General features: G+C 37.3%; 1 protein-coding gene across 4 annotated transcripts in view; it reads right to left on the bottom strand.

Annotated features, from left to right (window-relative positions):
• Positions 1-27,877, bottom strand: part of INPP4B (inositol polyphosphate-4-phosphatase type II B) — a 336,440-nt gene that overhangs the window by 47,579 nt on the left and 260,984 nt on the right. For all 4 annotated transcript variants that reach the window (XM_027885672.1, XM_027885673.1, XM_027885671.1 and 1 more), the window contains 6 exons: positions 26,807-26,984; positions 21,590-21,802; positions 15,378-15,522; positions 4,575-4,747; positions 3,715-3,838; positions 2,556-2,673 (listed from right to left, as the gene is read on the bottom strand). In XM_027885672.1, coding sequence (XP_027741473.1) covers positions 2,556-2,673; positions 3,715-3,838; positions 4,575-4,747; positions 15,378-15,522; positions 21,590-21,802; positions 26,807-26,984 — 951 coding nt within the window. The remainder of the gene's footprint in view (positions 1-2,555; positions 2,674-3,714; positions 3,839-4,574; positions 4,748-15,377; positions 15,523-21,589; positions 21,803-26,806; positions 26,985-27,877) is intronic.

The following is a 27,877-nucleotide window of genomic DNA, read 5'->3' as shown; positions in this document are numbered from 1 at the left end:
GAAGGTTACTGAAGTAAGGTAGAGAGAATAAAAAAAAGAATTCAAAGTACTGAAATCTGGAGGACTTGTTTGACATTAGTTTACCAAAGATCTTACAGATCTATGATTCTAATTAAACAAGAAACATTTATACAGCAGTAAATTTTATTGTCACATGCTTTCTCTCTTTTACAGTTAGATTCAGTGCAGGGCTATCAGGTGATTTAGGCATGAGATGAATAAGGTGGCTACAACATTTTCTAATGAGAAGGAAAACTCAGTACGAAAACAGAGTGAAGAAATCAAGAATGTTTTAAGACAGTAAATAATAAATCATCATCTCTTCAGAACAAATTGTATAAATTTAGGTCTTAAATATTTAAATTTATATGATTTACCTAAACAGAACTGCTTAAAAATATCTCTAACTTTGCCATGTTCTCTAATATTTGTTATCACATTTGGAGATAGACAAACATTTGCAGACCTGTCAGAAGGTTTCTAAAAATTGCCATGCTGATCAGAGCCCCATCCAACCTGGCCTTGAGCATTTCCAGGGATGGAGCATCAACAACTTCACTGGGCAACCTGTGCCAGTGCCTCCCCACTCTCACAGTAAAGAATTTCTTCCTAACATCTAATCTAAATCCACCCTCTTGCAGTTTAAAGCCATTGTTCCTTGTCCTATCACTACAGTGGATATTAAGAAAAGGTTCTTCACCCAGAGAGGGGTTTGATACTCCCCAGGGAAGTAGTCACAGCACTAAGTCTGACAGGATTCCAGAAGTATTTGGATGATGCTCTCAAGCACATGGGTGTGATTGCTGGGGATGTCCTGTGCAGGGCCAGGAGCTGGACTCAGGGATCCTTCTGGGTCCCTTCCAACTCAGTATATTCTGTGATTATGTGATTCTGTACAGAATTTTCAAAAAGTGCATGTTTTTGTCTATAATAAAAGAACATAAGTTCCTGAACAGAACTTCACCCAGATGGCCAGGGTAAGCCACCCACACCAGCAGGTGAGTGCACTGCTACTCAGTGCCACGCACTCTGGATTGATTTTTTTGGTGCACACAGAATCTCAGGCTTAAGCAGTTCCTTAGAAAAAATAATTTTAAGTTAATACCCTGACTCTTCAAGATAAGAATTTGTAGCTTTGTTTTCTTTCTTAGTGTCATTCTATTGAGTCACACCGTATAACCACCAAAATGATCTAAAAACTGTGGTGTTCTTAAACATTAATTAGAAAATGTCTAGGTTTTTCACTGTCTTCTCTTTTTACAGTTGACTTCCAATGCTGTCTGATGGGAGCAGTCTCATCACAGCTCTAAGAGGGATGGGGCTCCTCCACGTAAGCCTTAAAGATTTTATTTTCTTTCTGATACCAATTCCATCCAGTGAATACCTGTCAGTAAGTACAGTACAGCAAACACAGGTTGTAACTCTTCTTCCTAAAGACTGACAACTCCACCAATCCAGAATGCCTGAGGCATCTTAAAGCTCAGGTGTCTTTCAAACCCAGGACCTCCTGGTGTGACAGTTCAGTGTTCTGCATAGATGGCAGCAAGCCAGTAAATGTAGCTGCTGGATTTTTCACGATTTTTGACTGCTGTGATTTACAAAGGATGTATTTCTTCTGTTTTATCTGCACACCATAATTATTCTTAATTATTCCCAATGTGTTGCCTATCAGACTCCAGCCTTCCTGCTATTTATTTCAATCCTTTCTCGGAAGGCCCATAGGATGGGAGTGAATCATCCAGAATAATTAAGTAAATCAGCGGTGAAAGGCCCCTTCAGAGGAAACATATATTTTCTAAAAGTTGCTGCTTTTAGCCGAATTGAATTTACAGTCATCTTAAGAATAATGATACTATTAAGGAAGTGATTTCTGCAAAAGTAAAAACATTTGAAGCCTCAGATTAGAAAAATAATGAGGATGAAAAATCCATCCCAATCTTGTTAACCCTCCAGTAGCCACAATTAATGAAGTATTTCAGTTTATATCCTGATATTCAGCAGCACTTATGTGAGATTAATAAAGTATTAGTGGCTTTGTGCAAGGATTTCTAAGGTTGTGGATGTCCTGTGCTATTTCAGCAGCTAAGATAGGCTTCATTTTACAAAAGTGACCACCACTAAGTTTTGGCATCCAACTTTTCTGGTTTCCATCTTAAAACAAGCAAGGCTTAACTCTTTGAATTGAAGTTTCATTTGTCACACTGAAATACAAGTTCTAGACACTTCAAAGCCAAAGTTCCTCAGTTAGAGGCAACTTTTCTAAATAATGACTTGTCACTTGTCTCTGATTCAGTATCTATGTATGAAAAATGCACCAGCAACTCTGCACAACCCAGGTATTGCTTTGATTAATTTGTATTAGAAACTGTCACTTTTAGCTTTTCATCGGCTTTAAAAATCCCTTCTACCTCACTACCCCTCCATTTACCTTCTGAAAAGTAGAACTACCACACTCTCCATATAACGGAATTCAGCAACAAGAAAACTGTTATCTGGGTTCCATGAGATTAAAACTGTAGCTTTGTTTCCTGGGCTCCAGGAAACAAAGTTCTTACCGTCTGCCAGTTATAATAGGCAAAAAATCTTCTGATTTGGCTTCAATGACTTTAAACATTACTTTCTGCAAATCTGAAATGCCCACAGCCATGTCTTCCAGCATCCCTGCTTCTTCACCTACATGGAAAGATTAAAGAGGTTATTAGCAGAGTTGACAGATCAGTCACTGCATAGGTTATAGTAAAGCAATATGAGGATTATATTTTCCAGTCTGTGCATCTAAAAATCACAGCCCTAAATCCACATTAAAGTACCCTACATATAAACAGGTTGAATTTTAGAACTGCTGACAATTCTTTGGCTTAAATGATGAGTATTAGGCATCTCTGAAGATCAGTCTCTTCTATATGTGCATAGAATAACATCAGAAAAGCCATTTTTGGCCATTCTGAAAGTGTTTTTAAAAACTGTCCTGCCAATGGAGGACAAAGGTTTTGAGAATAACAACAATGAGCATCATGGAAAAGGGATCATGACAGCAATCTCCAAGTGAGAAACAAAATTGCCTGCATTAAAGAGCTGCACAAATGCTGAATACATGTACTTTCATCAAAATTTCTGTTTTGGGGAAAGATTCCTATACATCTAGTCCAAAGTATTTTGAAATATAAGGCAGTTTCCCCCTCCAAATGTCCTTTTTAGTACCTATCAAATAATGGCATCTGTAACAAACTAGGAATCAAACAGTTTTCAATCTATCTTCACTGGTGTGATCAGGGCAGACGCTGATAGAGGCAGCAGCTGTTTAAATCTGCTGCTTGGATTAGCTTTATAAACCTGGTACTTTGGGTCAGGTCAAACGCCTACACAAACAAAGAGAATTCTTATTAATCCCACAAGTTCCACTAGCTGTACTGAGGAAGGAGTCTTCTGTATTAATGACAATGTAGTTCAGCATTCTGCATGGACTAATTAGCAACTAGTGTTCTCAGAGGAACTGAGAATAAAACAGATGAGTAATTTTTGATGCAGAACTGACAACACAGTATCAATGACTTCAGCTGTGCCATTATATGGAAGTCTGCTGTCTCCAAAGGATAATATTTGTTGATTAAACAAGTCAAATTACTGGAAACTGAACAGAGGTTAAAATAAGAACTTCCTGAGTAAACTTCTGGTCTGGATGCATAAGAAACTTTGTCCAAGAACAACACTTACTGTATGTACTAAGGAGTCCTTCATATTGCACGAGCAATCCAACAGTATGAAGCTGTTGTAAAAATCCTTGATCATGTAAACCTGTGTGCAATTTGATTATAAACCCACAGACCAATCCAGCAAGCTATAAGACAATTAAAAAATGTGAAATTAAGAGGTGTACTTTTACAAGATAGTTAAAATGAGGCTTGCTATCATTATATACAACAGAGGTAACATTTAGGTATTTGAGAGAACAGCATAGATATTTCTGTTTAGTGACTATATACATGACTTCACAATAATATTTTATTAATGCATTTTTTGTGTGTATAACACAGTGAAATATTCCCTTAATTTATATTAGTTAAGCTTCATTTGCTTTGTGGGGCTGTGTGTTATTTACACTGACATAAGTGAGACCAGAACCTCTGTTGCCAGGCTATAAATACACTCTGTGAACTATGATGGATAATCTAGAGGTCCCTTTCAACTCTAACAATTCTGTGATTCTGAATAGCAGCAAGGAATACTCAAGGCTAGACTTGAGAAGTCTATAATTTAGGAAGTCTATTGAAACAGCTTTATGGATCGTTCTTTGTGCTAAAGGGAGAAAAGACAACTTTTTCCAGTTCATTGCAGAGCTGCTTCTGTGATTCAGTGATACAATTACTATGGATTTACTATTCATTTCCCTATCACATTATAAAATATTTAGGTGAATGTCATGGAAAATAGATGAAAAAGTTGTGTCAAATTGGAAAAAGAAAAAAAAAAAACAAACAAAAAACATCAAAAAAAAGGAAACCACAGAATGGGTGGAATGGACAATACGCTTAATTACAACAACAATAGGAAATAAGTGACACAAGACAACCTACTGCTTGACTAAAGACGATGTCTCTCCTTAGGGTCAGCATCAAACATTGTGGCAAACCACAGGCAAGTTCCTGGAGCAGAACAAAGGCCATCGACTGCTTTGCCCTGGTCACCACCTCTCCCATGCAGTCCTTCAGCGTAATCACCAGCGGATAAAGTTGTTCGTACCAGTCACCTGGAACAAGGCACATCATTCATTCCAAAATGGAAAACTTCCAGTGAAAAATCCTTTTCTGCATGGAAAGAGGGCTGCAGCAGCTTTGTAGATCATCCTACACTTTAAAACAACCCTGCTGCTCTATCCTAACCTTTATGGTACAATAAACGCCACCAGAGTACAGGCTTAGAGGTAGGACTAAATCCCTGGCCTGAATCCAACTACATCCTGAAACAATAAACTTTTCTAACAGTCCTAACATCTCTGTAAAACTTGTATTTCAGTGCCATAAACAGATTATACAGTGAAAATTCATTTCGCACAAGATGAACACAGTGGAGATGAAGATCTCCTGTTCTTTCCAGAACTGACAATTGGCTATATAAGAAATGAATAGCATCAAAAAAATTTGCCAGCCTAGCCATGATGATGATGAGCATCAAAAAAACCCTCAAAAGTGGGGAGAAGAACCTATATTTAAGAAAAAGTGGGTGCTGGAAGGCAGAACAGAATAACTAGTGGGTAAATGGAAGGATATTACCTGCTTAATAACCTTCAAGTCACATTCGTTTTCTTTTAGCTTTTCTCTATATCGTTCTCTTTAAATATTTAGAGATATTGAATTAACTTTTTTAGCTACTTTGAGCAGAGAGATTTAAAACTATTTTGAAACATGTTTTGTTCTTAAAATACTTGCTAGGAATATCAGAAAAACCAAACCAGCGAAATGCTTGAAAGATGGGACTCCTTAATACATTACAAATGAAACAAAGTGCTAACTAGGAATGAGAGAAAATCAGAACAGCTTATACAAATTGGCCCAGTTATCCAAGCTGTTCCCAAATTTTACAGAATTTCATAACATCAGACCTGCCTTGTAGTTGCAATATGGCTTTGCCTACCCCCTAAGCTGAGTAAATAATAAAACAAACCAACCAACCAAATCACCCTTCTTCAGAATCTTACATCTCAGTTTCATTGATATAGTTTAAAACAAACAAAAAAAAATCAACAGTCCAGAAGAATCTATATAAAAATTTGGAATGTAACTGACTTAATACAGTTCATTGCTGGCTCATATTTTCTGTAATTAGGAATCAATGATAATTAAAACCTGTTCCATTTAAACTGCGATTAGGTGCAAGACAGCAGCATGTTGTTTCAGGTAACATTCTGAGTCAGGCCAATGAAAGACTCATTAGGACAGAGGTTCTTTAGGCAGGAAGACAAAGCTGTTGCAATGTCAATTTGGCTAATCTCCAGAAAAATACGTAAATTAATAAAAGTGTAGCCAAGAAGACTGGAGCGAACTTTGAAAGCCAGGAGAAACAGTAAAAAATAAGGTACAGGAAAGAATAACAGGGGCAGAGCAGTCACAGAGAATAACCTGAGTTCCTTTGCAAATAATGTCTCTGTGGTCAGACAACATGTGTTTTAACACAGTCATACATATTTAAGCATGAGTAATACAGACTGAAGAACTGTTCCAGGGAAAACAGCAGCTATCAAGTGAAACTCATCACGAACAAAACAGACCATAAGCCATCCTCAGGTTACATACTCAAGCAAAAAGAGGTGATTTTATACATGCCATTGACTAATGGAGTGCTGACACTACACATGCCAAGGTCTGGTGTATACATTTTAAAGAGACTGCTGAAAAAATGGAGGAGAGCTAGCAAGATTTAGAGCTTAATCTCCTTAAGCTGATGAAAAAAGGGTGAGCAGCAACTTGATTTCCCTTCTTCAGGAGGAGAAAATAACAACTACTAAGAGGGGTGTTTATTCCAGGGAATAAAAGCAAAAGAACAACAAAAGGCCAGAGGCTGCTGCAAGACACAGTTGAATTTAGAAATATGGGAGACAACAAGGTGTGACATACTGGAAGACAGACTAGATAGACCAGGCAATCTAAACTCTCCTTTCAAGTCTTAAATTACAGTCATTTATTAAAGTAATCAATAAATATATGCAAGTAAAAGCAACTGCAGTAAAATAAGATCAAAAGATGTAATGCACACTGAACCAACGAGCAGGGCTGTTTGTGATAAGAATAGAGTTTGTTATCTGCTTCTAACTTGAGCAAATAAACAAAAAAGATCATACTTGGCCACTTGAAAGTTGACCTGAAGATACAGTGAAAAAACATCTGTTCCACTTTCACAGGAAAGCAGAGCTGGCTACAGACACAGCCAGGGATCTTGCAAGTATACTCTGACAGGGCAAGGGAAAAAGCTGCATTTCTAAAACTAACTACACTTTGTAAACCTGCTATTACAATTCCAGGTTATACGGATAGAGCTAAAGAGCTTTTTTCTGACACTCTTTTTCATAAAAGAAGACAATGTAGTGATAGGACAAGGGGGAAAGGATTCAAACCAAAAGGTTGTAGGTTTGACTAGACAATAGGAAAAAATTCTTTACTGTGAGGGTGGTGAGGAACTTGCACAGGTTGCTCATAGAAGTTGGGGATTCCCCATCCCTGGAAGTGTTCAAGGCCAGGATGGAAAAGGCTCTGAGCACACTGGTCTAGTGAAAGTTGTGCCTGCCCATGAGAAGTGGGTTGCAACTAAATGACCTTTAAGGTCCCTTCCAACCCAACCCACTCTGTGATTCTATGAACAGGGGGGATCACATACTGGCCACAAGTCACACAACACTTAGATCTGTTTCTACTGAGCTGCCACTTAACCAACCCATCTGCACTGAGTATTTCTACTCCTTTAGGAACATAACTTCGTATGTGTCCTTACTGAACTGCATCCTAATATTTCAGCTCTCCATTTCATCAAGATCCATTCTAATCCTGCTCCCATGGTGCTTAAAGCATCTCCCAGCTTTAAGCATCTGCAAATTTTATAAGCATCATCCATATTTCATAAGCCAAGTCAGTAATGAAAATATTGAATAATACCGGATCCAGATCAAATGTAAGTGGATTTTCCTTCATGCAGCCTTCCAGGTTAGCAGTAAACAACTGATAACTACCTTCTATTATGATTTTACAAATTATTTTGCACATACCTTGTGGTAGCTTCAAGATAATTTTCTCATATAGTTTTTTTGAGGAGAGGTGACGTGTCTGGAATACTAACTTACTAACACAAGTAATTTTTGTCTGTAATAGTTGCATTAAAAAAGAATTAGAAGATTTGAAATTCTCAAGGCTGTTTTTTCATTTGAGGACATTCCAACTAAATTTATTAAAAATAAATCCTACTGAGTATTTAATGTCCCAAGGAATACAGAGCTTCACTTACATATGTATTAGGTTTCTTTGAAAACAATAAAAATTTTAAGTTTGTAGAAAACCTTACCCCTAGTGACTAAGGAAAGATAAATAGTCATAGAATATAAGTAGAGTTGTACATGTCAAAAGAAATGAAGACAACCCTTGCATGTTTTCCATAACAATCACCTACTCCTTGTTCACTCTGAATATTCTTGATCCCAATTAATAAGGATGTCCAGTCCCCAGAAGGTGGAGCTAGTTTGCAAATCTGAGAGGGATTGCATTGTTTCTTGGAATAAAAGAATGTTTATGAATGGACAAGAGTATTCTCATGTTTATCCTTTTATTTTAAATCAAAATAAGAGGTGTATCACAGACTGAGGTCTAAGAAAACTCTAGGAATAAAACAAGTATAGGTGCTTAATTTCTGGTCTGTTAACATCACTATGCACCACCTGTTATGCATGATATCCTGTTGTAAATACTCCAGCAAGAATATAAATAACGTCATTCATTAACAGTGCACAAAGTTCCAAAAATCCAACAGAAGGGATTAGTTATAAGCAATATAACAGAAGGGCGTAGTTATAAGCAAATACTGCAGCTTATAAGTTGTTCCTTGAAACTGAGTACAGTGAAACTGAAGTTTATAAAGCAAACTGAAAAAACACACTGTATTTTGAAGCCAATAAGTACATTCAGTAGATTTTAGAAAACACAAGGGATAAATATGGAATATTAATAAAATTCATAAAGAGATATTATTTGTAGAGGGAGCTTTAAAATCGTGGTCTAAATTCAGATTTAGATTATCCTCATCTAACTTGCCACAACATTGCTGATACAGGAGGATGCTGCTTGGTTCTGAGCTTCTGCTGACATGCAGAATTAAAGAAGTTCTTCTACAGGAACTGATGATACCTTTGCAGAATCAATTCAGGAATGGAATAGTACAAATTATTATTTCTGTGTTTAACACATTCACTGACTCACACGCATATTCACACTTCAGTTGTCAAATTTCTTTTCAATTAAAATAGCAAGATTTGCTTCCACAACACAGAGGAAAATCCTCTGAAGAAAGATGAAGAATTAAGTGAATGAGTAAACATCTCAAAAAAGACATTAGGAGCAAGAGCAGAAGCAACAAGGAGACACCAGGATGAGTTCCAGGTCACTAAAATTAAAATTTAGCTTCCAAACAAAAGTGTTGAAGCCTACTGATGAAGCAAGGAAACTCAATTCAAAAATTGCTAGTCAGCCACTGGACAAGAAACTAAAAGCATAAACACCAATCATATTAAAAAGGAAGGATGAAATAAAAAAAAATAGTACCACTACTACGCAGTTAGTGAGAGATTAAAACAAAAGAGCATGTTCAGCAAAGCATTGAGCAAATATTCTACATCATTGCTAAGAGAGTTGTGGCAGTTCAGTCTGACAGGATTTGCCCTTTGGTTGCTGGAAAATGCCCTTCAGTCCCATCTTCCCTTAATCAACATGCCTGCACAGGCAAATGACCTGCTTAGCACTCTGCTAGTCAGATCTGCATGCTCATATCCAAGTCGCAATATGTCAAACTGCATGTTAAATTTGATAAAGTTTGGCAGAAGAGCAAGCTCCTGCTCTTTTCAAAGTCAGGCCCACTGAAGTGCTTTTTAAAACATGCTGGTAACCAAAGAGCAAAAGCTCTAATGCTTGGGAATAGCGCTCCTATCTCCTTTTGCCCTGGTAACAGAGGAAAGAGCTAATTCTATCACTTCCGCCTGTGCCACCTAAAATCAATGAATGGCTTCAAGTCACCTCAAAACTTAAATCGTATGAAGTTAAAAACTAAGCATGAAATTAAAAGCAGAAGAAAGTACAACACTGTACTTTCAAAGGAATGGAGGGCACTACAGACAAACAGTAATGAAAATAACAGCAGCTACTCATGAGACAACTTTTCGCTAATCACCTATTCCCTTACTACCTGAACATACAAATAATGCACAACAGAGCTGAAATAACAGAGGTAAAAAACCATAAATGAGTTGCCGTGATATCTCAAATTGAACATTAGGCAAACTCTGATTTAAGGAAAAAAAGCGGGCAAATCAAACCAACCAACAGAGAACAGCAATAAATGCTTCAAAAACAGCTAGCGGAAAACAGAACAAAATAACTAACCCAGAATCTGAGTTTACTCACCTAGGATAGGAACAGTCTTTTAATTTTTTTTAAGGTTTTTTTTTATTATTATTTTAAGGGAGGTTTAAAAATTGTCTTAGAAGAGTTCAGGTATTCAATTTTGCACCACAAAAAGGTCAGCTTCTTATTTCTTCATCTTGTCACTCAGCTCTTGGAGTTCAGTTTAACTTAGGCTTGAGGGTTAAGCTCTTTGAGAAGGGTTTTATGCTCATAAAGCTGAAGCAGTTCTCAGAGGAACACCAAAAACCTGAATAAGTCTTCCTGGTACTCCTGCACTTAATATAATAGCAGTCTTACTTTGGCATGGTTTGGGTGTCCAGAAGAACAATTCTGAATTCTGGGGGATTTATTATTCCATTGTAATCACTCCAGATTTTTAACACTGTCACATGGATTAATAGTGAAAATTGGAACCATCTAACCATACACATACAAGTGTCTCAGCAGGTTTAGTCACAATGAAAACAGAAGAAGGTTAAGGCAACAGAAGACAAAGCTAAAGAAATGTAATATACTCAAAACATAGGAGTAACCTTGCTCTGTCAATGCTGTGCAACTAAATATTCTGGTATCTTGTTTTAGTTTATTGATTCAGTTAAACAGTCTTCCTTTTTCCTTACACAATTTTAAGCTTCTGTCTATAGTCAAACCACCTGAGTACTGCTCAAGGGGCTGTCTTGTATGCTGGGCTACACAGAGCCCAGTTAAGGATCCTTTCAAAAAGAAAAGGATGATACAAAGTGAGAGGGAAAAGAAAAAAAAGGCAAAAGCAGAAATGATGCAAAGATAAGCTTAAGAGAACAGGAAAGAAAAATATGAGGAAAAGAAAGAGAAAGCTTTTCAGAAGTGTTTCTTCAAAAGAAATGATGTTTGCTACTCAAGCAAAGACCATGGGAAAATTTTTCATCTTTCTGACTAAATGATAACCTATAGCAAAAGCTCTTTTGAAGATCCAAACAAAACCAGAACATGATTTCATTTCACATTTCTACCAGCATTGCATTGGGAGGGATGAACTGAAAGGATGGAGTGCCCATCCCAAGGGCACTAAAATTCAGAGAGGTTGAATCTAGACTTATATATTCCCCAACAGGCAATAATCAGATAATTCAAGGAAAATTAACCCACAGGTGCCCGTAGCAATGTGGTTATGAACAGATGTTTTCTTTAACTCCAGCTAGGAAATGTGGCACCATTTACCAAGTGCTCTTTGCTATCTATAATGAAGGTTATCACTGGACAAGTCATCTGCCCAGTAACAGAGCTGGAAAAGATTCCACAATTCACTGAAGGCAAAATCCAGGTGCATTCACACTGCCAGCTCAAATAGTTTGAGATAGTGGTACATCTTGTGTGTAGCAAATTAGGGAGTTCTCCCACAGAGCTGACAGAGGAATAGTGGGTGATGGGTCTGACAGTGTGGTACAAGGAGCAGATGGAAACATCAGCCTCTTCCAGCAGCACAGCTAAACATGGGGATTGTCAGGGGCTGTGTAAACATAAGAGCAAACTGCTGCGTTTCACTGGCACCTCTGATGCTGCAGGACAGGCTTTCACATTCCAACTCTCATAGAAAATGAAAAGGCAAAAATAAAAAGAATGTAATGCTGTCACATATTTCTCCAAGGCAAACCAGTCTAGAGTTAAAAAAAAAAATAACAAAAAGACCCCCTCTCCTTTAAAATCTTTCTACTTGTTCTGATTTATCCTGCAGAGAAATCATAATCCTGCAACTGATGAAACCATAGCAGGTTACCTTGGTAACTGTACCTCAAATTCAGTTTTAAGAATTCAGTTTTAAGAATACACTCAAAGGTCAGACTGCATGAAAAGTTAAGGTTAAGGAAGGTGTAATTCACACTGAAAGGTAAAGTGCAGGAAAAAACCTTGCCACCGATACTTCCCATTGCAAAGATCCCAAACAATAAATATAAACATGTTTGGAAAAAAACAATCACAGGATGTCAACACTGAGAGTGCAAATATAAGTCTACCTTAGGAAGCTCTGAATCTATGTTATAACAACATCTGTAGCTATAGGAATACGCTATTGCATCAAAAATGTCATAACATTTTCTATCATCTAAAACGACCATGTGTGCATTCTTTGAAATCTTTTTCATTGCCAGATGCTACAAAAAAACCTGTATTAAACCATTCAAGTTCACTAAAAGAAGCAAAAAATTTAATCCTATACTTTAAGTCATACTTTTCGATGTTTTTGTCAAAACCCCATGTATTCCTTTTTCTTACAAATGACATCACAAATTTTCTTCGGATCAACTCCAGCACTGAGGCAATTTCAGAGTCAAAGATCTAATTGTGCCCATACATTTCAAGCATTAAAGAAATACATTATTCTCAAATCATGGTATAATACATAATAGCAAACTATGGCAAGCTTTTCACTTATGTCATGTCTGTGAGTTTTAAGTAGCATAAAATTCTGTTGTTTTGGAAACGTATCTATGGGTGTGCACACAGCGTGATTTTATATCTAAGCAAATGCTATGAACTCATACAACCAGACTTCAAATGTAGAATGGAGCAAAATTAAGGCCAAATTTATAACTCTAAACTTGGAATTTCAACCTCTATGTAGGTGCTTCGCAGAGGTGCACCCGCAGGGCTTCATGTTAAATTTCATGAAGGATGCAGAAAAAACCAAACATATAAATCCACACACTCATAGAGAAGTCAAGCATGAAAAATTCTGAGCCCAAAAGCAATAGTTTTGAAAATCATTAGGCAACCAACTTTGACACACACCTGGACAGTTCTTCAGAAAGCTCCATCTTTAAAGTTAGTCCTATAAAAGAAAGTAATTTTAAAAGGCCTCCATTTCTACATGACCTCAAAAGTCCTGTGAGCTGTCAAAGGTATTCCACAATGCTCTCCTGAAAACACCATTAGGAAATGATGCCTTCTCCTCAAAAAGCAGAACATGAAAACAGAGCAGTCTGCCCCACAAATCTCCTGCAGTTCTCAGGTGATGGGGTGTTGCAGAACTTTCAGGACAGCTCAACAAAAGCACTGACTCTGCTCTTACAGAAGGGCACTTCTATTGATTCAGGAGAAATAGAGAAGACCCTGAAATGAGGGGAAAAAGAAAAATTTATTCCATCACCATAGAATCTTGATATTCTTTGTGACCTTGGTCCATCAGCTCCAGAAGTCAACTTATCAGCTGGATGAGACCAATCTATAATTTTCTAACCATTACAATTATCATTATTGCTTAGCAAGAGGTATCTCTCATTCCATCTGATGACTGCTTATTCTAGTACTTAAAATGAAGTAACTTTTTTTTTCAATTATTTTTTTGTTTGTTTGTGACCTACAAGCTCTAACCAATATTTCATTTGACTGTGTAGGTCATGAGTCTGAATCAAAGCTAAGAACACACTTTTTTGAACCTAGGATGAAAGACATAAATGGACTGGTGAAATCCATTTCATGGCTTATATGGAATAACAGAAGGCATGCTCAGGGGATTGAAGAGAGTCAAGGAAAATCCGTAAACACTCACGTTGCTAAACATGTCAGAAAGCATCCCAAAATAATGATCCTAAATAATTATGCTAAATCATACCTTTTTCCAGACTGAGCAGGGAGGTCTGGAAATCTGAAATTTTGTTCCATAACTATGAAATACAGATAAAAACCATGACATGCATGTCTGTGTATGCATTCACAAAGTAACTTGGGAGAAAGTTTGGGTAAAAGTGTATTTACCACCACTACTACTACTACTTTACTTGCAAAACATTTACCATACACACACTGGACTTCTGTTAACAATAGCAGAGAAGCCTGTTAGTACCAGTGGAAAGAGAAAGGAGTTAGGTACTAGAACAAATACTCAATTTTTCTCTTTTAGCCAGAAACAGCATGCTTGGGTTCACTTTCTAAAGATTCTTTCCACTTGAAAACTACATCTACCTAACTGTTAAATATTTGTACCTTCTTCTCTAAGAAAGGTATGAAAAATGTAGAAACCTGTGTTGATGCTTTGCCCCTGCAAGCCTTCACTGGAAACAGTGTCATACATCTCTCCAACACTACAGGGATACCTGTCCAGGAGATGGAAACTTAGAGAAGCAAAGGGATAAGGAGTACTCTGCTCTCTGAAGTATTCACACACAAAAAAGTCCAACACATCTGACACTGGTTAAGAAGCAATACTATGACCAAAATCTGTTGCACAGAACTCACCAGGGCTACGTAAATGTTACACAGCTGTAAAAATAATTTTAATTTTTATGTAAGAAAGAAATTACAAATGAGGACCAATATCTTTTAAATCCTTTGTAAAAAATGATGTCATTAAATTCAGGGGGGAACATGTAAAGAAAGATAAAGGATAAAATGCATAATTAAAAAAAAAAAAAAAGCCCACATTATACAAAGCTCCATAAATAAAAGTAGTTGAGTTAGGTTTTGAGTTCTTTTGGGGGGGGTTAACCAAGAGTGGCACAATGTTTGGTCCTGATTTTCTAAAATTTGGACTACTACCATTATCACTAAGGAGCTGTTGCAACACACTTGCACACCAGAAAATCTCATCAGATTTATTAAGGAGATCTAATCTATTCTTTGAGAAGCAAACATGAATAAGCCATAGGAGAAGACCAGAAGATTTGGTGACAAGGAACCACTGTGGACAAAATTTTCTTCGCCTCATCTCACGGAATCACTCTACTTAGCTTTCAGTATTGACACAGACTGACAACTGTATTCAGGTAAAATGAATTTTTGCAAATCAGGACACAAAAATCAGTATATCACCTCAGAGAAGTGGAAGTGTTTACAGGAGAATGACACTGATACAGAATGTTCACTCTTTCTGTTGTGGTTTTGAACCCATGACACTTCCTTACAAGTTTCCTATGGGGTAAGACACAATCCAATTTTTTTTCCCTCAAAATAGTACATTGAAGTGAAATCTAAATTAAATTAAATTACAACAGCCTTCAAAAGAAAATGTTGTAGTTTCAAAAGTTTTACATTATAGCACAAAAGACTGGGCATGATAAGCAATCTGAGCACACAACGAAGATGTACGTTGATAAACAGCCTTCCTACAAGAGTGCAAAACCTTGCTATTGGTACTCACATCAAAGATACTATGGAGTCTTCTCTAGATCATTTTTCTGTAACCTTTGTTATTTTTATTTACTCTGATCAATGATTTGAAAAAAAAAAAGGGGGGGGGGGATTGCTTACCACCTGTATGCAACACCTTGCAGTCTGCTGCTGAAGGGTCATTTTGATCCTCTTTAATGCTGCTGATGTTGTCTTTTTCAAGCAGTCTGTCCACCATGGCAATAACACAGTTTAAACTCTTTGCCACGTTGGCCCACACCCTGTCCTGAAAAGAGCAGAATTATCACTGCATGTTACTGAAGAAAAAAACAAAGAGACGATAGTAACTTATAAAGTGGAGGCAGAGATGAGCAAATTATTAGAATATTGGGTGGCAGCATATTACCCTTTCTCTCATTCTTCAGCCTATTATCAAGCCTTTTACATGAACTTTTTTCTTGCAGTGTAAATGAGCTGAAACTGTTTGGGTTTTCAGACGCTGGAGAGCACATGTGCTTCAACCTCTACATGAAAATGCACACAAAGTTTCAGGTCTAACCCCAAGGAACTGAGCGGTTTGTCCATCTGAAATAATACTGTATGAGTGTAGACACTCAAAGCCTTGTCAAATCAAATCTCATGTGGAACTGCCAGTTTTGTCATAGTACTTAGCAAGCTCTTTTTGAAAATTTAACATATCCTATATTTTATCACATTAGTTACTCTGTTGAAGCAAATGTAAAATTCAAGGACTAGAATGAGAAACTTGTTGTTCAAGGCATGTTTATCAGTTAACACAATTTCAATTTCATTCCTCACCTCTCACACAAACTGCAACCATCACACTTAAATGAATTTATAATAAATACGAGAAATACAGAAGTAATAGAGTGATAGAAGAAATTCTGTATGAACAGAGAACAAAAGAGATAATGTGGAGTGAAAGAAAGAGTTGTTGTGGAACAGAGACACAGGAAGGGTCTTTCAGGTGCCGGACGCTGCAAAAAATCAAGTCTCTTGCTCTGACTTTTGTGGTGCTGAAGAAGAAGGAAAAAAAACCCCGGCCACACAAGAAATGAAGCTTTGCCCAAGACTAGCAATCAGACTAAAACCAAACCATGAAACCCCCCCCCCCAAAAAAAACACAAAACAACTCCCATCTACATGCTTTAATTCTGAGTCATTCTGAAAACAATGCAGAGCAACCAGAGTTCACTTGAAGCTTAGAAATGGGAAGATAACATCACTACTTTGCTTTCTATTTTACAATACCAGGAGCATTATGTATATGTCAGGTCTTGAGGCGCAAAAATGGAGTTGCAAAAGACAACAAGAGAGAAGGTTAAATAAAACTGAAAAAAAAAATTGTAATTCCATATAAATGGCAACACTTGGAATTTGTGGCAAGGTAAATCAAGAACTACTACTAAGACAAACATTTAATCTAAGATTACTTTTTAACTACATAGCACACTTTGGTCAGTGTCCTGACTAAAGGAATCTGAGGACACACCCTGCGACAAGGGGGCATTCTGAATTCAGGGACATCACATGGGGCTGCAGACAGAAGCATGGACTTGGCAAACCTGTACAACAACACAGATCCTGTCCTCCAGCTCCCCATGTTGGAATCTTGCAGCACTCTTGTGGGGTTGCCTTTCAGACAACAGCATCTAGTGTTACAGGCGGACGTAACAACTATGGTTTGATCTTCTACCTGTATAAACTCATGCTTTAACCACACTATGAAAAAGATACTGTTGATTTACAAGAGGCAAGAAGCTGTACACCCTCATGTAGAACTGCATTTAATCCACAGTTATTTAATTTTTTTTTAAAGTACTATATGTACAGCGCAACATGTGGAAATACCTGCACCTGTACACATGAAACAAACCATTAGACACAAGAATATCTGATATTCACCTGCCAAGATTCAATTTAAAGTCAAAAGACAGAGGACAGGTGTATATATATACATATATTATATTATATATAATATATATATAATATATATATATATTCCTTCAAAAGTTTCATACTATATATACACCTCAAGTGTTTCTGAAAGACATTTAGAATATGGGTGAAATTACTGATTTCCACCACCCGCAAGTATTACTTTGGGGAGAAGGATTCTATGAAGAGCAATGAAATACTGCGAACAGTAAAAAGTCTGGGCCCAAATATCAGCAGGTTTTACCAGAGAACAGCAGGGAACTTCAGGGCTTCCAGCTGAAGTTTCAGCTAGAGTTGCTGAGGTAGATGAACTCAAATTGCTCAGCATGGCTGCAGCCATGTAATTTCCCTTTCCTCTGTCTGCTGAGGGAGCTTAATACCAACACAAAGAGCATTAAGCTCTTAATGAGCATCTGGAGTTATTGCACAAACAACACAAATATGAGCCCTTGTTTCATTTTGGAAAGAACACTCTTCTCCTTTCAAACCAACTATTAACCCAGCATTGAGATGATCTCTATACAATATTCACACAAACATTCCCCGAGGGTTTAGAAGCAAAATTCATAACCATCTGTTGACAGAAAGCTCACTCTTATTATCGTATATCTGGTTTTTTTACATATGGGTAAGTGAGAGGGAGCAAGGGCCCGTCCCACAGCTCTTTTTCTCCCCATAGGAGGTTCCTGGGATTAGAAGTTATCATTATAGGTAGAGACAAAAAGTAGATGTTTCTATCATTCACTGAGATGTTATTCTGTCTGCACAAAGGCAGCCACATTTTTCTAAGAGGGCTGCTCAAGTTCAGCAGTCTGGAAAGAACAATTCTCAAGCAAAAATGCAGTTTCCAATAAATGAAAATCAAGTGGATTTCTATGATTCTCCATGGACAAGAAATTAACCCATTTCACATTCTTTGTCATCCCTTACTATTTCCAGAATGTTTTCCTGTAGTCTAGCACACTTTCCACCCACCTTTCATCTCCTTAAGAGGTTCTATTTTCATTTTGCCTCAGAACAACCTCACAAGTGATCACTTTGCAGCATGTGCCATGGTAAAGGACAAAACAGCCAGATACAGCCTCACCAGTAAGCATTCTTATAAACTCTCTATGTGAAGTGAAAGATCAGAAGAAAATAGGTCTTATTTCTTGATACACTGAAGTACTAAGACCCTAGTTTCCTAAGCAGGATGTGTCTCCTCTGATACCAGGTTTACCAATAGCTGCTGGAGAGTTAACTGGATAGTAATTTTAATGCTGCGGTGTGAAAGAATGAGAGAAATAAGGTCTCTGGCTCTCTCTCATTGCTGTTTCTTTAAGCTCAAAATTCAAGGCAATGACAGGGAAGGTGGAAATCTGTAACAGGACTTGACCCCATTGAGACAAGGCAATGGCACACTGACATCTTCTACTTCTTCCAAACTTTAGAAACCATTTGGGATGGTTAAGCAGTCCTGGCACATGCGGCTTTGGCGTTGCTAGTTAGAAATGGTCACGGTCACACTTCTATTGCCACCTCTGCTGTGGCACTGGCAGGCAGGCATGCACACTTATAAAGGTCTCCATGAAAAGCTAGGGTTTGGTATCACTGCAAGCTGGGCACTGTTCCTAGGACATTTAAAAACGAACCTGTAAAATAATTCTCTTTCATTCACCCAATTGAAAAAAATGTAATAAATCTCCATCTGCTCTGATAGCATTGTTAAAAAGCAATACAGGTTCCTCATTTCAGAGGGCGGGAGTGGAAACTGTTTTCTGTCACTGCAGCTAACTGGATGTCTCCCTCCTAAGCACTGCCAGTCAGTGGAGTCCCTGAGGCCATCTCTTTGTTTTTAAAGGATTCTCAGGTTTTCTAGGTTCACTACAGAGCTCCTCAGTCACTTCTTGTCTTTCCATACACACCACTGCAGTTGTATTCTTTACTTGTGCCAAGTAGGACACAGCAACTGCATTTCCCAGTGCTCTAAAGATACTGTCTCCTTTGTGTGGGTTGATAGTCATATATTACCTCATGGTCCTTTTGAGGTATGTTCATAGATAAAGCAAATATCTTAACTTATGCGCCCGAATAAGCCCCTCTTGTGATACGGAAGTGCTTTGGAATGGAACATATCACACACACATCAGTATTTCAGAGCAGGGACTGATCACCGTGTCAGTATTTGCACGCAGCTTATTGGAAATGCCATTTTATCTGTTCTTTGTAGCTCCAACCACATTAACTAGTCAGTCAAAAATGTAGAGCAGGATCAGCTCCAAGTGGCAATGTGCCCACCTTTTCTTGTATTATACACGGCAACATGCTTTGTGCCCTCCTGCAGGGAGGTTCTAGGATAGCAGAAGCAGCTGGTAAGAGAAGAGAATATCTATCTAGAGGCAATCTAAAACTCTCAAGTTAAATATTTTTCCTTCAACAGTGATGTTTTACTGCTGCCTACACATAGTGCAGCAATACAAATAGCTCAATCTGTACTGCAGTCAGTTCCTCTGAGATGAATATTTGTACTTTGTATCAAAGAAAAAAGGTGCAACACACTGTTGCTATTGAGAAGGCGGGTTTTTTTGAAAACACTCGTCACTCAGGGAAAGGGCACCCTGTCAGTTAAGAAACTATTCCTCTAAAGATAAATTTGGATGCCAGAGAAGGGGGTGGATCTCACTTAGTTTTTAAACACTGCCTTGAATTCACTTCTGTGACGGCCATAAGGGAACACAGTCACTGGAAGTGGATGGAACAGGGTCAGCTTAAAGAATTGTTTAAAGATTTAGATCTCAGGCAAAACTAAAATTTGAATCCCATTTGTGAAATACAAGCTTGATAATGAGAGAAAAAACCATGACAGCAAAGGAGGATGCAGTACTCTGCATACAAAGCAACTTATCCATTTTTCCCTTTATAGTTGACTTTCAGCGTGGATTAAGCATTTCTTTCAAATTTTACATGCATTTATTCTTTCTCTTTTCATCATGCTCATGATAATTTGATCATTAAAACTCCCATTATTCATCACCTCCATTGACAAAAAGAACTGAAAACTATCTGAAGTCTAATCTTTCAAATTCTGAGAAAAAAAACCCACAAATTTTTCTAAGATTTATACTTTCTCAAGTTTGACAGTGACTCTCATTCAGTTTAACTCAGAAAATACAGAAAGATACACTTAATTTTTAATCAAGAAGGTAACCTTACTAATCCAGCAGAAAAAACATATATTTTAAAATTATGTGCCTCTAGGTTTTAATAGATGAGGACGAAACGCCTGGCAGAAATTTGTTTTTTAAATCAATAAAAAAACCCCCAGTAATGCTATCAAAGAAGCTAAGCTGAAGAAAACTATTAAAACCCAACTTGTAAAAAAATGCTGCTTTTTCCAATGCAAAATGTCTCCCTTTCATGAAACGTGTTGTGATGTTTATATGTCTGAATGTTTCAACAGCTGGAAACACCATTTTGGCTTTAACTTCAAGGAAAGAAGCACCATTCTAGCTCCTCAGGTTGTTGAGAAAACAAGAAAAACTGAATTCAAGACTCTAAAACCAGAGGACAAATAAAAGAATGAGTTGTTTATTGTTTAAATCTCATGACTACTTAATGCATGGGGTTGGAAATAATTGCCTTTTCTCTAGAAGAAATATATTCTTCTTCCCTTATTTGTGATATGGATAAAAACCACAGTTCAGGTGAAAGTATTGTAGCTCACACAAGTTATTAATTATTTACAATAGAGATGAATATGCTGGCTTCCTTTACATTTATGAGAATACAGTGATGAACTCATACTTTGAGTCTGAACTGAATAAAAATAGCTTGAGTGTGTATGTAACAAAGCAGCAGATCTATTACATCCACCAAAATAATTAATCTACATAATCTCAGTCATATAAATAATTCATATCTTTGAAAGATATGCTAAGAATGTTAAAAGCTATGTTTAGTTCTTTTACACAATCTCAGATATCCTCTAAGAAGAGAGGCGAAGGGAAAAGAGCCCTGTTTTGCTGAGGGTTAATTCATGTGTATTTAAACTGTTTACAGCCTGAGGGTTGAGAAAGAAACAAACATTTCCCTCCTTAATAGCATATGCTGTTCCAGTCTCCTTAAATCTCCCCAACTAGCAAAAAGAACTCAAGTAAGAGCAAAGAAAGACTACTTTTCTGTCTAGGCAAGAAGATATTTATTGTCCTCACTGTTATATGCACAACCAAGCAGTCCCACAGCAGCACTGCACTTAGGAAAATCCTTACAACTGAGTTTCAAAATCTGCAATGCATCCAAAAAATATGATTTCATGGTTTTGCGCTCCTTTCCCCTCTGCACTAAAAAGGACACTTTTTTATGCTGATTTGTAGGGTTTGGGATTGAACACCAACCAAGAGTTTCTGACTACTTACCCACTCTTCTTCATCATACTCAGAATGATGTGGTATAGAGTCCTGCCTTTTAATCTGAGAAGGATGATCCTGGTGCTGTGAATCACCCCCTTCTTCTGCACTGTTTCTAGGCACAGCTGGTTTCTTGAGGACACAGCCAGGCCGGGCTGTGTACAGTGCTAAAAGGGCACTTCTGACCAGTTGATCCTTGAATGCATGCACAAATAACTCCGTCTAAGGGGAAAAAAAAAAAACAACAAACAAAAAACCATGAAAAGTTTAGATCAAAGAATGGAATACTGCAACCAAAGTGGTATAACACTGAATTACTCTTGGAAAGAGTGGGTATTTGTTTCAGGCTGGTCTGAGAGGCAGAAAACAAAGTAGGCAAATAAACAATGAAGAAAGGTTCAGTGATGTTAGGGACATCATCACATTCTACAATCCCAGTGTTCTGAGGATTAACTCAAGAGTACAGTAATTGTCATAGAGATCATAATCTTCTCACATTTTATTCAAGTTCCAAATTTCGCCTGCAGAGATGAGCCTTCACAAGAACCAGTTCCAAGAGTAACCAACCACTGCTCAATAATTTCAGGGTAAGTGTCAGACAAAATGAGATTAACAAATTCAAGGATCTTCTTAACTAAAACCCACCATGCTTCATTGCTGAGATTGCAGTATCTGCAAAAGCAGTCTTTCCAGAGATAAACTTAAGTACCTGGGTATCAACCCAGCCAGCAGGCTAGGCAACAACACCTGATTTCTAGCTTTATTTTTTAAAAAAAGCACATCCTGAAGTAGTTTCTTCAAGTGTTCTGAAGATGTTATTCAATCACTGTATAATTTTTCCTAAATCCATCTTGATGACTGTCACAACTGGAGTTTTTAAAACCCTTCAACCTCCCTGTCTTATTTATCTCCCACCCCAACAAGAAAAGCAAAATGCTTTCTGCATATAGTCTCTACCATCTCTAGGTTACCTCACCATAACAGCAAAGCCACAGTGGCAAACAGCTGGGGAGAATCCTGATTTTGGTTAATTTAACAACTTTCAACAGTTCATCTGTCAGAGTGGAGGGAGCTGCTATACCACATCCAACACATCCTATCCAGCCTGCCAGAGCTCCTTTCCCCAGTGAGAAACCCACGTTCACAGGGGATGATGAAACACAATTACATATTTCTTTCACAGCACAATCATCTGAATTTATTTATTCAGAGTCAGTTGCCTTCCTATTTTCCCAGGACATAGTGGATCGTCACGTGCAGGTAGATTCAGATGCTGAAGTGCCTTTATGCACACAATCTTAATTAAACAGGCATGTGAAAAGTATGTAAGTAAGAGTCAGAGGAACCAGGCTGAACAAGCTGGCACACAAAGCTAGGAAATGCTAGAAATAAAGGTTGCCCAGTCAAACTTCATGCAGCCCTCACATACTGCTTATGCAAAACCTGAAGAAAATGTAGCAAAAAAAAAACCCCAAACCATACAAGTTTCAAGTGTCATCATCTCTCTTCTTGGAAGTCTTGCTCCTAGTCTCTTCACTGCTTACTTCTATTCTTATTCCATCCCTTTTTCCTACTACTGGCTCCTCTTTTGTACACCTCTACTCCTACTCAACTTATTTTTCTTGCTTTCCTGCCTCAATAACCCCCTCAAAAGTTTACTGATATTTAGACAATGCTCTAAATAGGTGATGGTTTTCTTCAAGCTCCAGCTGGGTCAGGTACTTGCTTGAGAAGTTTCTGCTTTTTCCCATTTTCATTACGTTTAGAAAAAAAGTATTTTTTATTGTGGAAAGGCTGAAAACTTTTGTTGCAACTGAATTTCAGAGGCTTTAAAAATAAGAACCTCAGACATATTTAAGCTACAATTTTTTAAAACCAAATTCAGGACTTCCTTCAGACCCGATCTGGGTGCCTGAGTTTTTAGGGGTGCTTTTAAAGGGTTTTCGTATATGTAGCCCTTCAGGGTTGTCTCCTGGTAGTCCTGAATTGCACCACAGAACAATTTCAGTTTGCTAAATTTCCAGCCTCCACGTGATGCATGCTTGGAAAATAAATAAGTCTTTGGGGAGTACTGCTAGTAAATCATATCATTCTTTTCTTAAGAAGAGGTAAAACATCTTCAAGACTCTAATTTTGAAGTTCCATATCCAGAGAGTCAAAACTACATTACTTGTCTATCCTAAGAAATGGCAACATCATGATTTTACAGAGGTTTCATGCCTCCTCTTCACCTCAAAGTCTACTTGAGATCATTTCAGGTCTCTGCATCAGGCATGGCAGACTCAAAAAAACATTACATTTCAGAAAATGGTGAGCATTGGACAACTTGACTTAAAGCATGTCCACTAGGAATGCAATGTGCATTAGGTAATGATCTGAAAAGTTTAAGTAATATAATTTAATACAAATACTTTATAGGGAAAATTAATTTTTAAAAGCAAATTGGTACAGAAGTGAACCTCCATTTTTTTCATAGAGGCTAAAATGCTCCATAATTAAATTCCATTCAAGGATCCCATTGGTTTAACAGCATTTTACATTTTAACTACATTTTCTAACAGCTCAATACAGCTAACTTTGCAGAACATCACTATTTATAAAATTGCATCGAAATCACAAAACAAGTCTATACAAAGAAATGAAAACTTTGCAAATTCTTTTAGACACTCAACTAAAGAATATTTCTGCAAACAATGATAGGCATAGCTGGAAAATGAATTTATCAAGCCTTCTGCAAGCTGCAAATGCTGATACACTTGTCGACAGCTAAAGGCCTCCTTAATCAATTAACACAAAGTGATGATAAAAGGTTAGTCTCAGGAAAATACTATGGTAAATTGCAAATTATATAGAGAGAAGTAAAACCATGCTTAATGTGAGGAAATAAGCTCAATTTAAGAAGCAGAAGTGGAATTATTTAATTTTCCACTTTCAATCCATGCATCTAGTCATTCCATTTCTAACAAATACTTAAATACAATTAACGTTACTGATATACTCACTGCTACCTGACACTTTTAGAATTAATTATTCTGTATATCAAGCTTAACTTCACCTTAAAAATGGTGATATGCTTTTTAATAAATTTCTGGAATTGAATCACCAGGTAAATAATTTTTATAACTTCTTCAAACAGCTGTTTAACTTCTAAATTTCTATCAAGTTAAAACGTAAGAGCATTTCTTTTTTACATATAAGAAGTGTGGGAAAGATGGAAGAGCAGCAGCATTTCACATGACTCAGGAATACAAGTAGGCATCAGATAATTCTGTTCAGCACAGCACGTGCCACTCGGTCTTAAATATAATCAGGGACACTCTGTTAGTCTTGGTTCTTTTATACTGATGTACAGATTATATAGACAGATTATGTTAGGACACCAAGATAATGCTTTGTACTAACTATGAGGGATCTAATTGCAGTATCATGTAGGTTCACTGAATCTGGGGGTTTGAAATGCTATTTCCTTTCCCTGAAGTTGTTTTTTGGTCTTTGCTTTCCTCCCCATCTCTCTTCCCTTCTTTACAAAGGGCTGTCCATCCACACTTGCTTCCTTAACAATGGTCCAACCCTATTATTTCTCCATTATCCGTCTTCTCCTCAAAGCAAATTTGGGAATAGACAGGGAAGCAGGTATTGAATCATTCACGCAGTAGTTGTTTGGACAATTGGATTAATCTCTTCCAAGCAAAAGGTGAAGGCTAGATAGACATCCATGCACTATACCAGGTGAGACTCCTCCTTTTGGGAAACTGTGCTCATATTAAATTCTGGCCCTGAAGAGCTGATATGAATATACACAACTAAATCACCAGCAATAAATGTAAAAAATATCTGTGACTTTTGAAAACTGAATGGATTGTCTTTTTTTGATCCTTTTATCTAGTCAGACTCTCCAACAAAACGTGGTTTAAGCAGCGGTTTAGTTTCACAGCTGCCTGCAGCCACTCTGAAATCATCCATTCTTCATGCCCAGAGAGGCAAATGGCTACAGCTAACACACAAATTCCTTAGCAACCACACTTTGAATCTTCAGAACAAACACTTTGTCTGATTTGCTTTACCTGTGCCTATATATTTAACTAACCACTAACAGAGCAGTTCCACTTGTTCTATGCACAGCTAAAAACAGCCTCCTACATGGAAAGGTACACTGTAATTGCCGCAATCTCCCCATAATTTCCTCTGTTTCGTTTCCAGGCTGAATTCTGCTTTCCTATATTATCCCTGACATTCACAGTGACCCCAGTGTTCTCAGAGCTACTGTGGATTTACAAATAACTCAGAGGAATGTTTCTTTGCCCCATGGCTCCAATGCCATGCACCTTCACAGCGTGTGGCTGAGCTCAATGTTCAGATTGGAAACTCTCCCACTGAACAAGGTACTGCTGGGATAATGGTGCTCAACAGACCACAAGGGGTGTCACTTCCCACTAGCTGAAGATCGATTGAAATGGTTATCAACAGTTTTTTAAGACATCATGAGATCACAACACAGAAGGGATGGCCCATGAAATAATGGAAAACTTTTTCAACCTCTCAGGCCATAGCTATACTGCTTAATATCTTTAAAGGATAACATATTCCATATGCTTAAAAGTACTACAGGCTTCAGCTAATCTCCAGTATCTGTCTCTGAGACAGGCAGAAGATATTATCTCCCTGAAGTTAGAACTAACGAAACTAAGATGAGGAAAAGCCTACAGCTATAGAGGAATATAACATGAGAAAGAAAATTAAAATTTAAGACCTCTTGGTGCCAACTTCCTAGCTTCTTCCAAGCTGTATCACCATTTCTGATCATGCTATTATTCTAAACCTTATGCACAAAACCTGGCTTGAACTATCTCCCACAAGCAGCAGTTTGAAGTATCACAGAAAGAGAATTCAAAATAATGATTTATCATACCAAAGAACTATTTATAATAAACTATTTTGATAAACCCCAGTATGTGGCCACTTGAGGACAAAAGAGACATATGAAATTAAATTAATTATACTTTTAAATAAAGACAATCTTTATATATTTCATTGAATTTCTACATAGAAAGCCTACAGAAACGCTAAATAACATTCTTTTTCTAATAGCAACATTTTAAAGCTTATTTTAGCAGAGCTTATTTAACATTTCCTGATGCTGTGAAAGTCAATTTATGCAGAAAAAAACCCCGGCAGTTTGAGACTTGGTTATTCCATTTTCCATTGCAGTGAAGATTTGAATCTTACCTTTTCTGAAAGCATCTTTAAAGAATTCTTCAAGCTGTCTGGGGAACGCTGGCTTGCAGAACTAAGCAGCAGGTCTGCATGGCTTGATATAAGAGGTTGTAGATGATTGATGTTGCTGAGAACTTCCTTTGCCTTGGCTGTGTTTTCAGGTGAATAGTAAATACACTGGTATCCAGTACTGTAATAACGGAGAGAGTCACATAATGGAGAAATAATTTCTGCTATTAATAACAATGCTGAATGTGCTAAAAAACTTACCACTACTTTTACAGAAAACAATGCCAGATATCTGAACTTCACTTCATTGAATGCTCCTTCCTTTACGGGCAAAACCAAATCCTTCGTTGAACAGCAGCACACAACAGACTGCCCATCACCAAACAATCCAAGTAGTACTGTTCAACCTAAAAATTCCTTTGAGTGACTTATCTGAACATATTTTTGTGTGTTTCTTTTAAAAATTGTAATTCTGGAGAAACAAAAAGTTTGACCAAGTCAGATAATACTCACAAAGAGCATAAGGCTCCTTATTTTTCCAACTGCACTCCTCAACACATTATTCAATATCTCACTAAGTCTAACAAAATGAGCCATTAACATTCAACTGATCAGTGACCCACAGTGTTTTGATTAGCATCAGTGATGTCCAGCAAGTGGAGACAACCAGAGTTATCTCAAATAAAAAATAGGTGTCTAGTTTGCAAGAAAAGACAGAGAAATGGAGTGTGGGGATTAATTACTATAAAAACACACAAATGCATACTGCAAACTTCCTAATTTCCTTTCAATTGTTCACAAACTACTGTAATTCTTTTACAGAACTTCTTTTCCTATCCATCTTCTTCTTCCCCGCTCCCTCATACCTCAAGACTTGCTAATCATGCAATATCCTTCTATACCCTTATTCCCAAATACCATTTCATGCACACACATCCTGGATCTTCGTTGTAGTATACAGCTCCTCATCTAAACCTCCTGTACATAATTCTTCCCTTTATGTAGCCCTGCTTCAGTCTTTCAGAGAAACTAACCAGAATCTTTTGCAGTTTCATATTAACCTATAATGTCAAC

Source organism: Empidonax traillii, unplaced genomic scaffold, assembly GCF_003031625.1.
Source record: "Empidonax traillii isolate 1590-97213 ecotype Southwest subspecies unplaced genomic scaffold, ASM303162v1 scaffold170:size2694500, whole genome shotgun sequence".
Lineage (NCBI taxonomy): Eukaryota > Metazoa > Chordata > Aves > Passeriformes > Tyrannidae > Empidonax > Empidonax traillii.
Note: the sequence above shows the minus strand (reverse complement) of the source record. Positions and strands in the feature narration are given on the sequence as shown.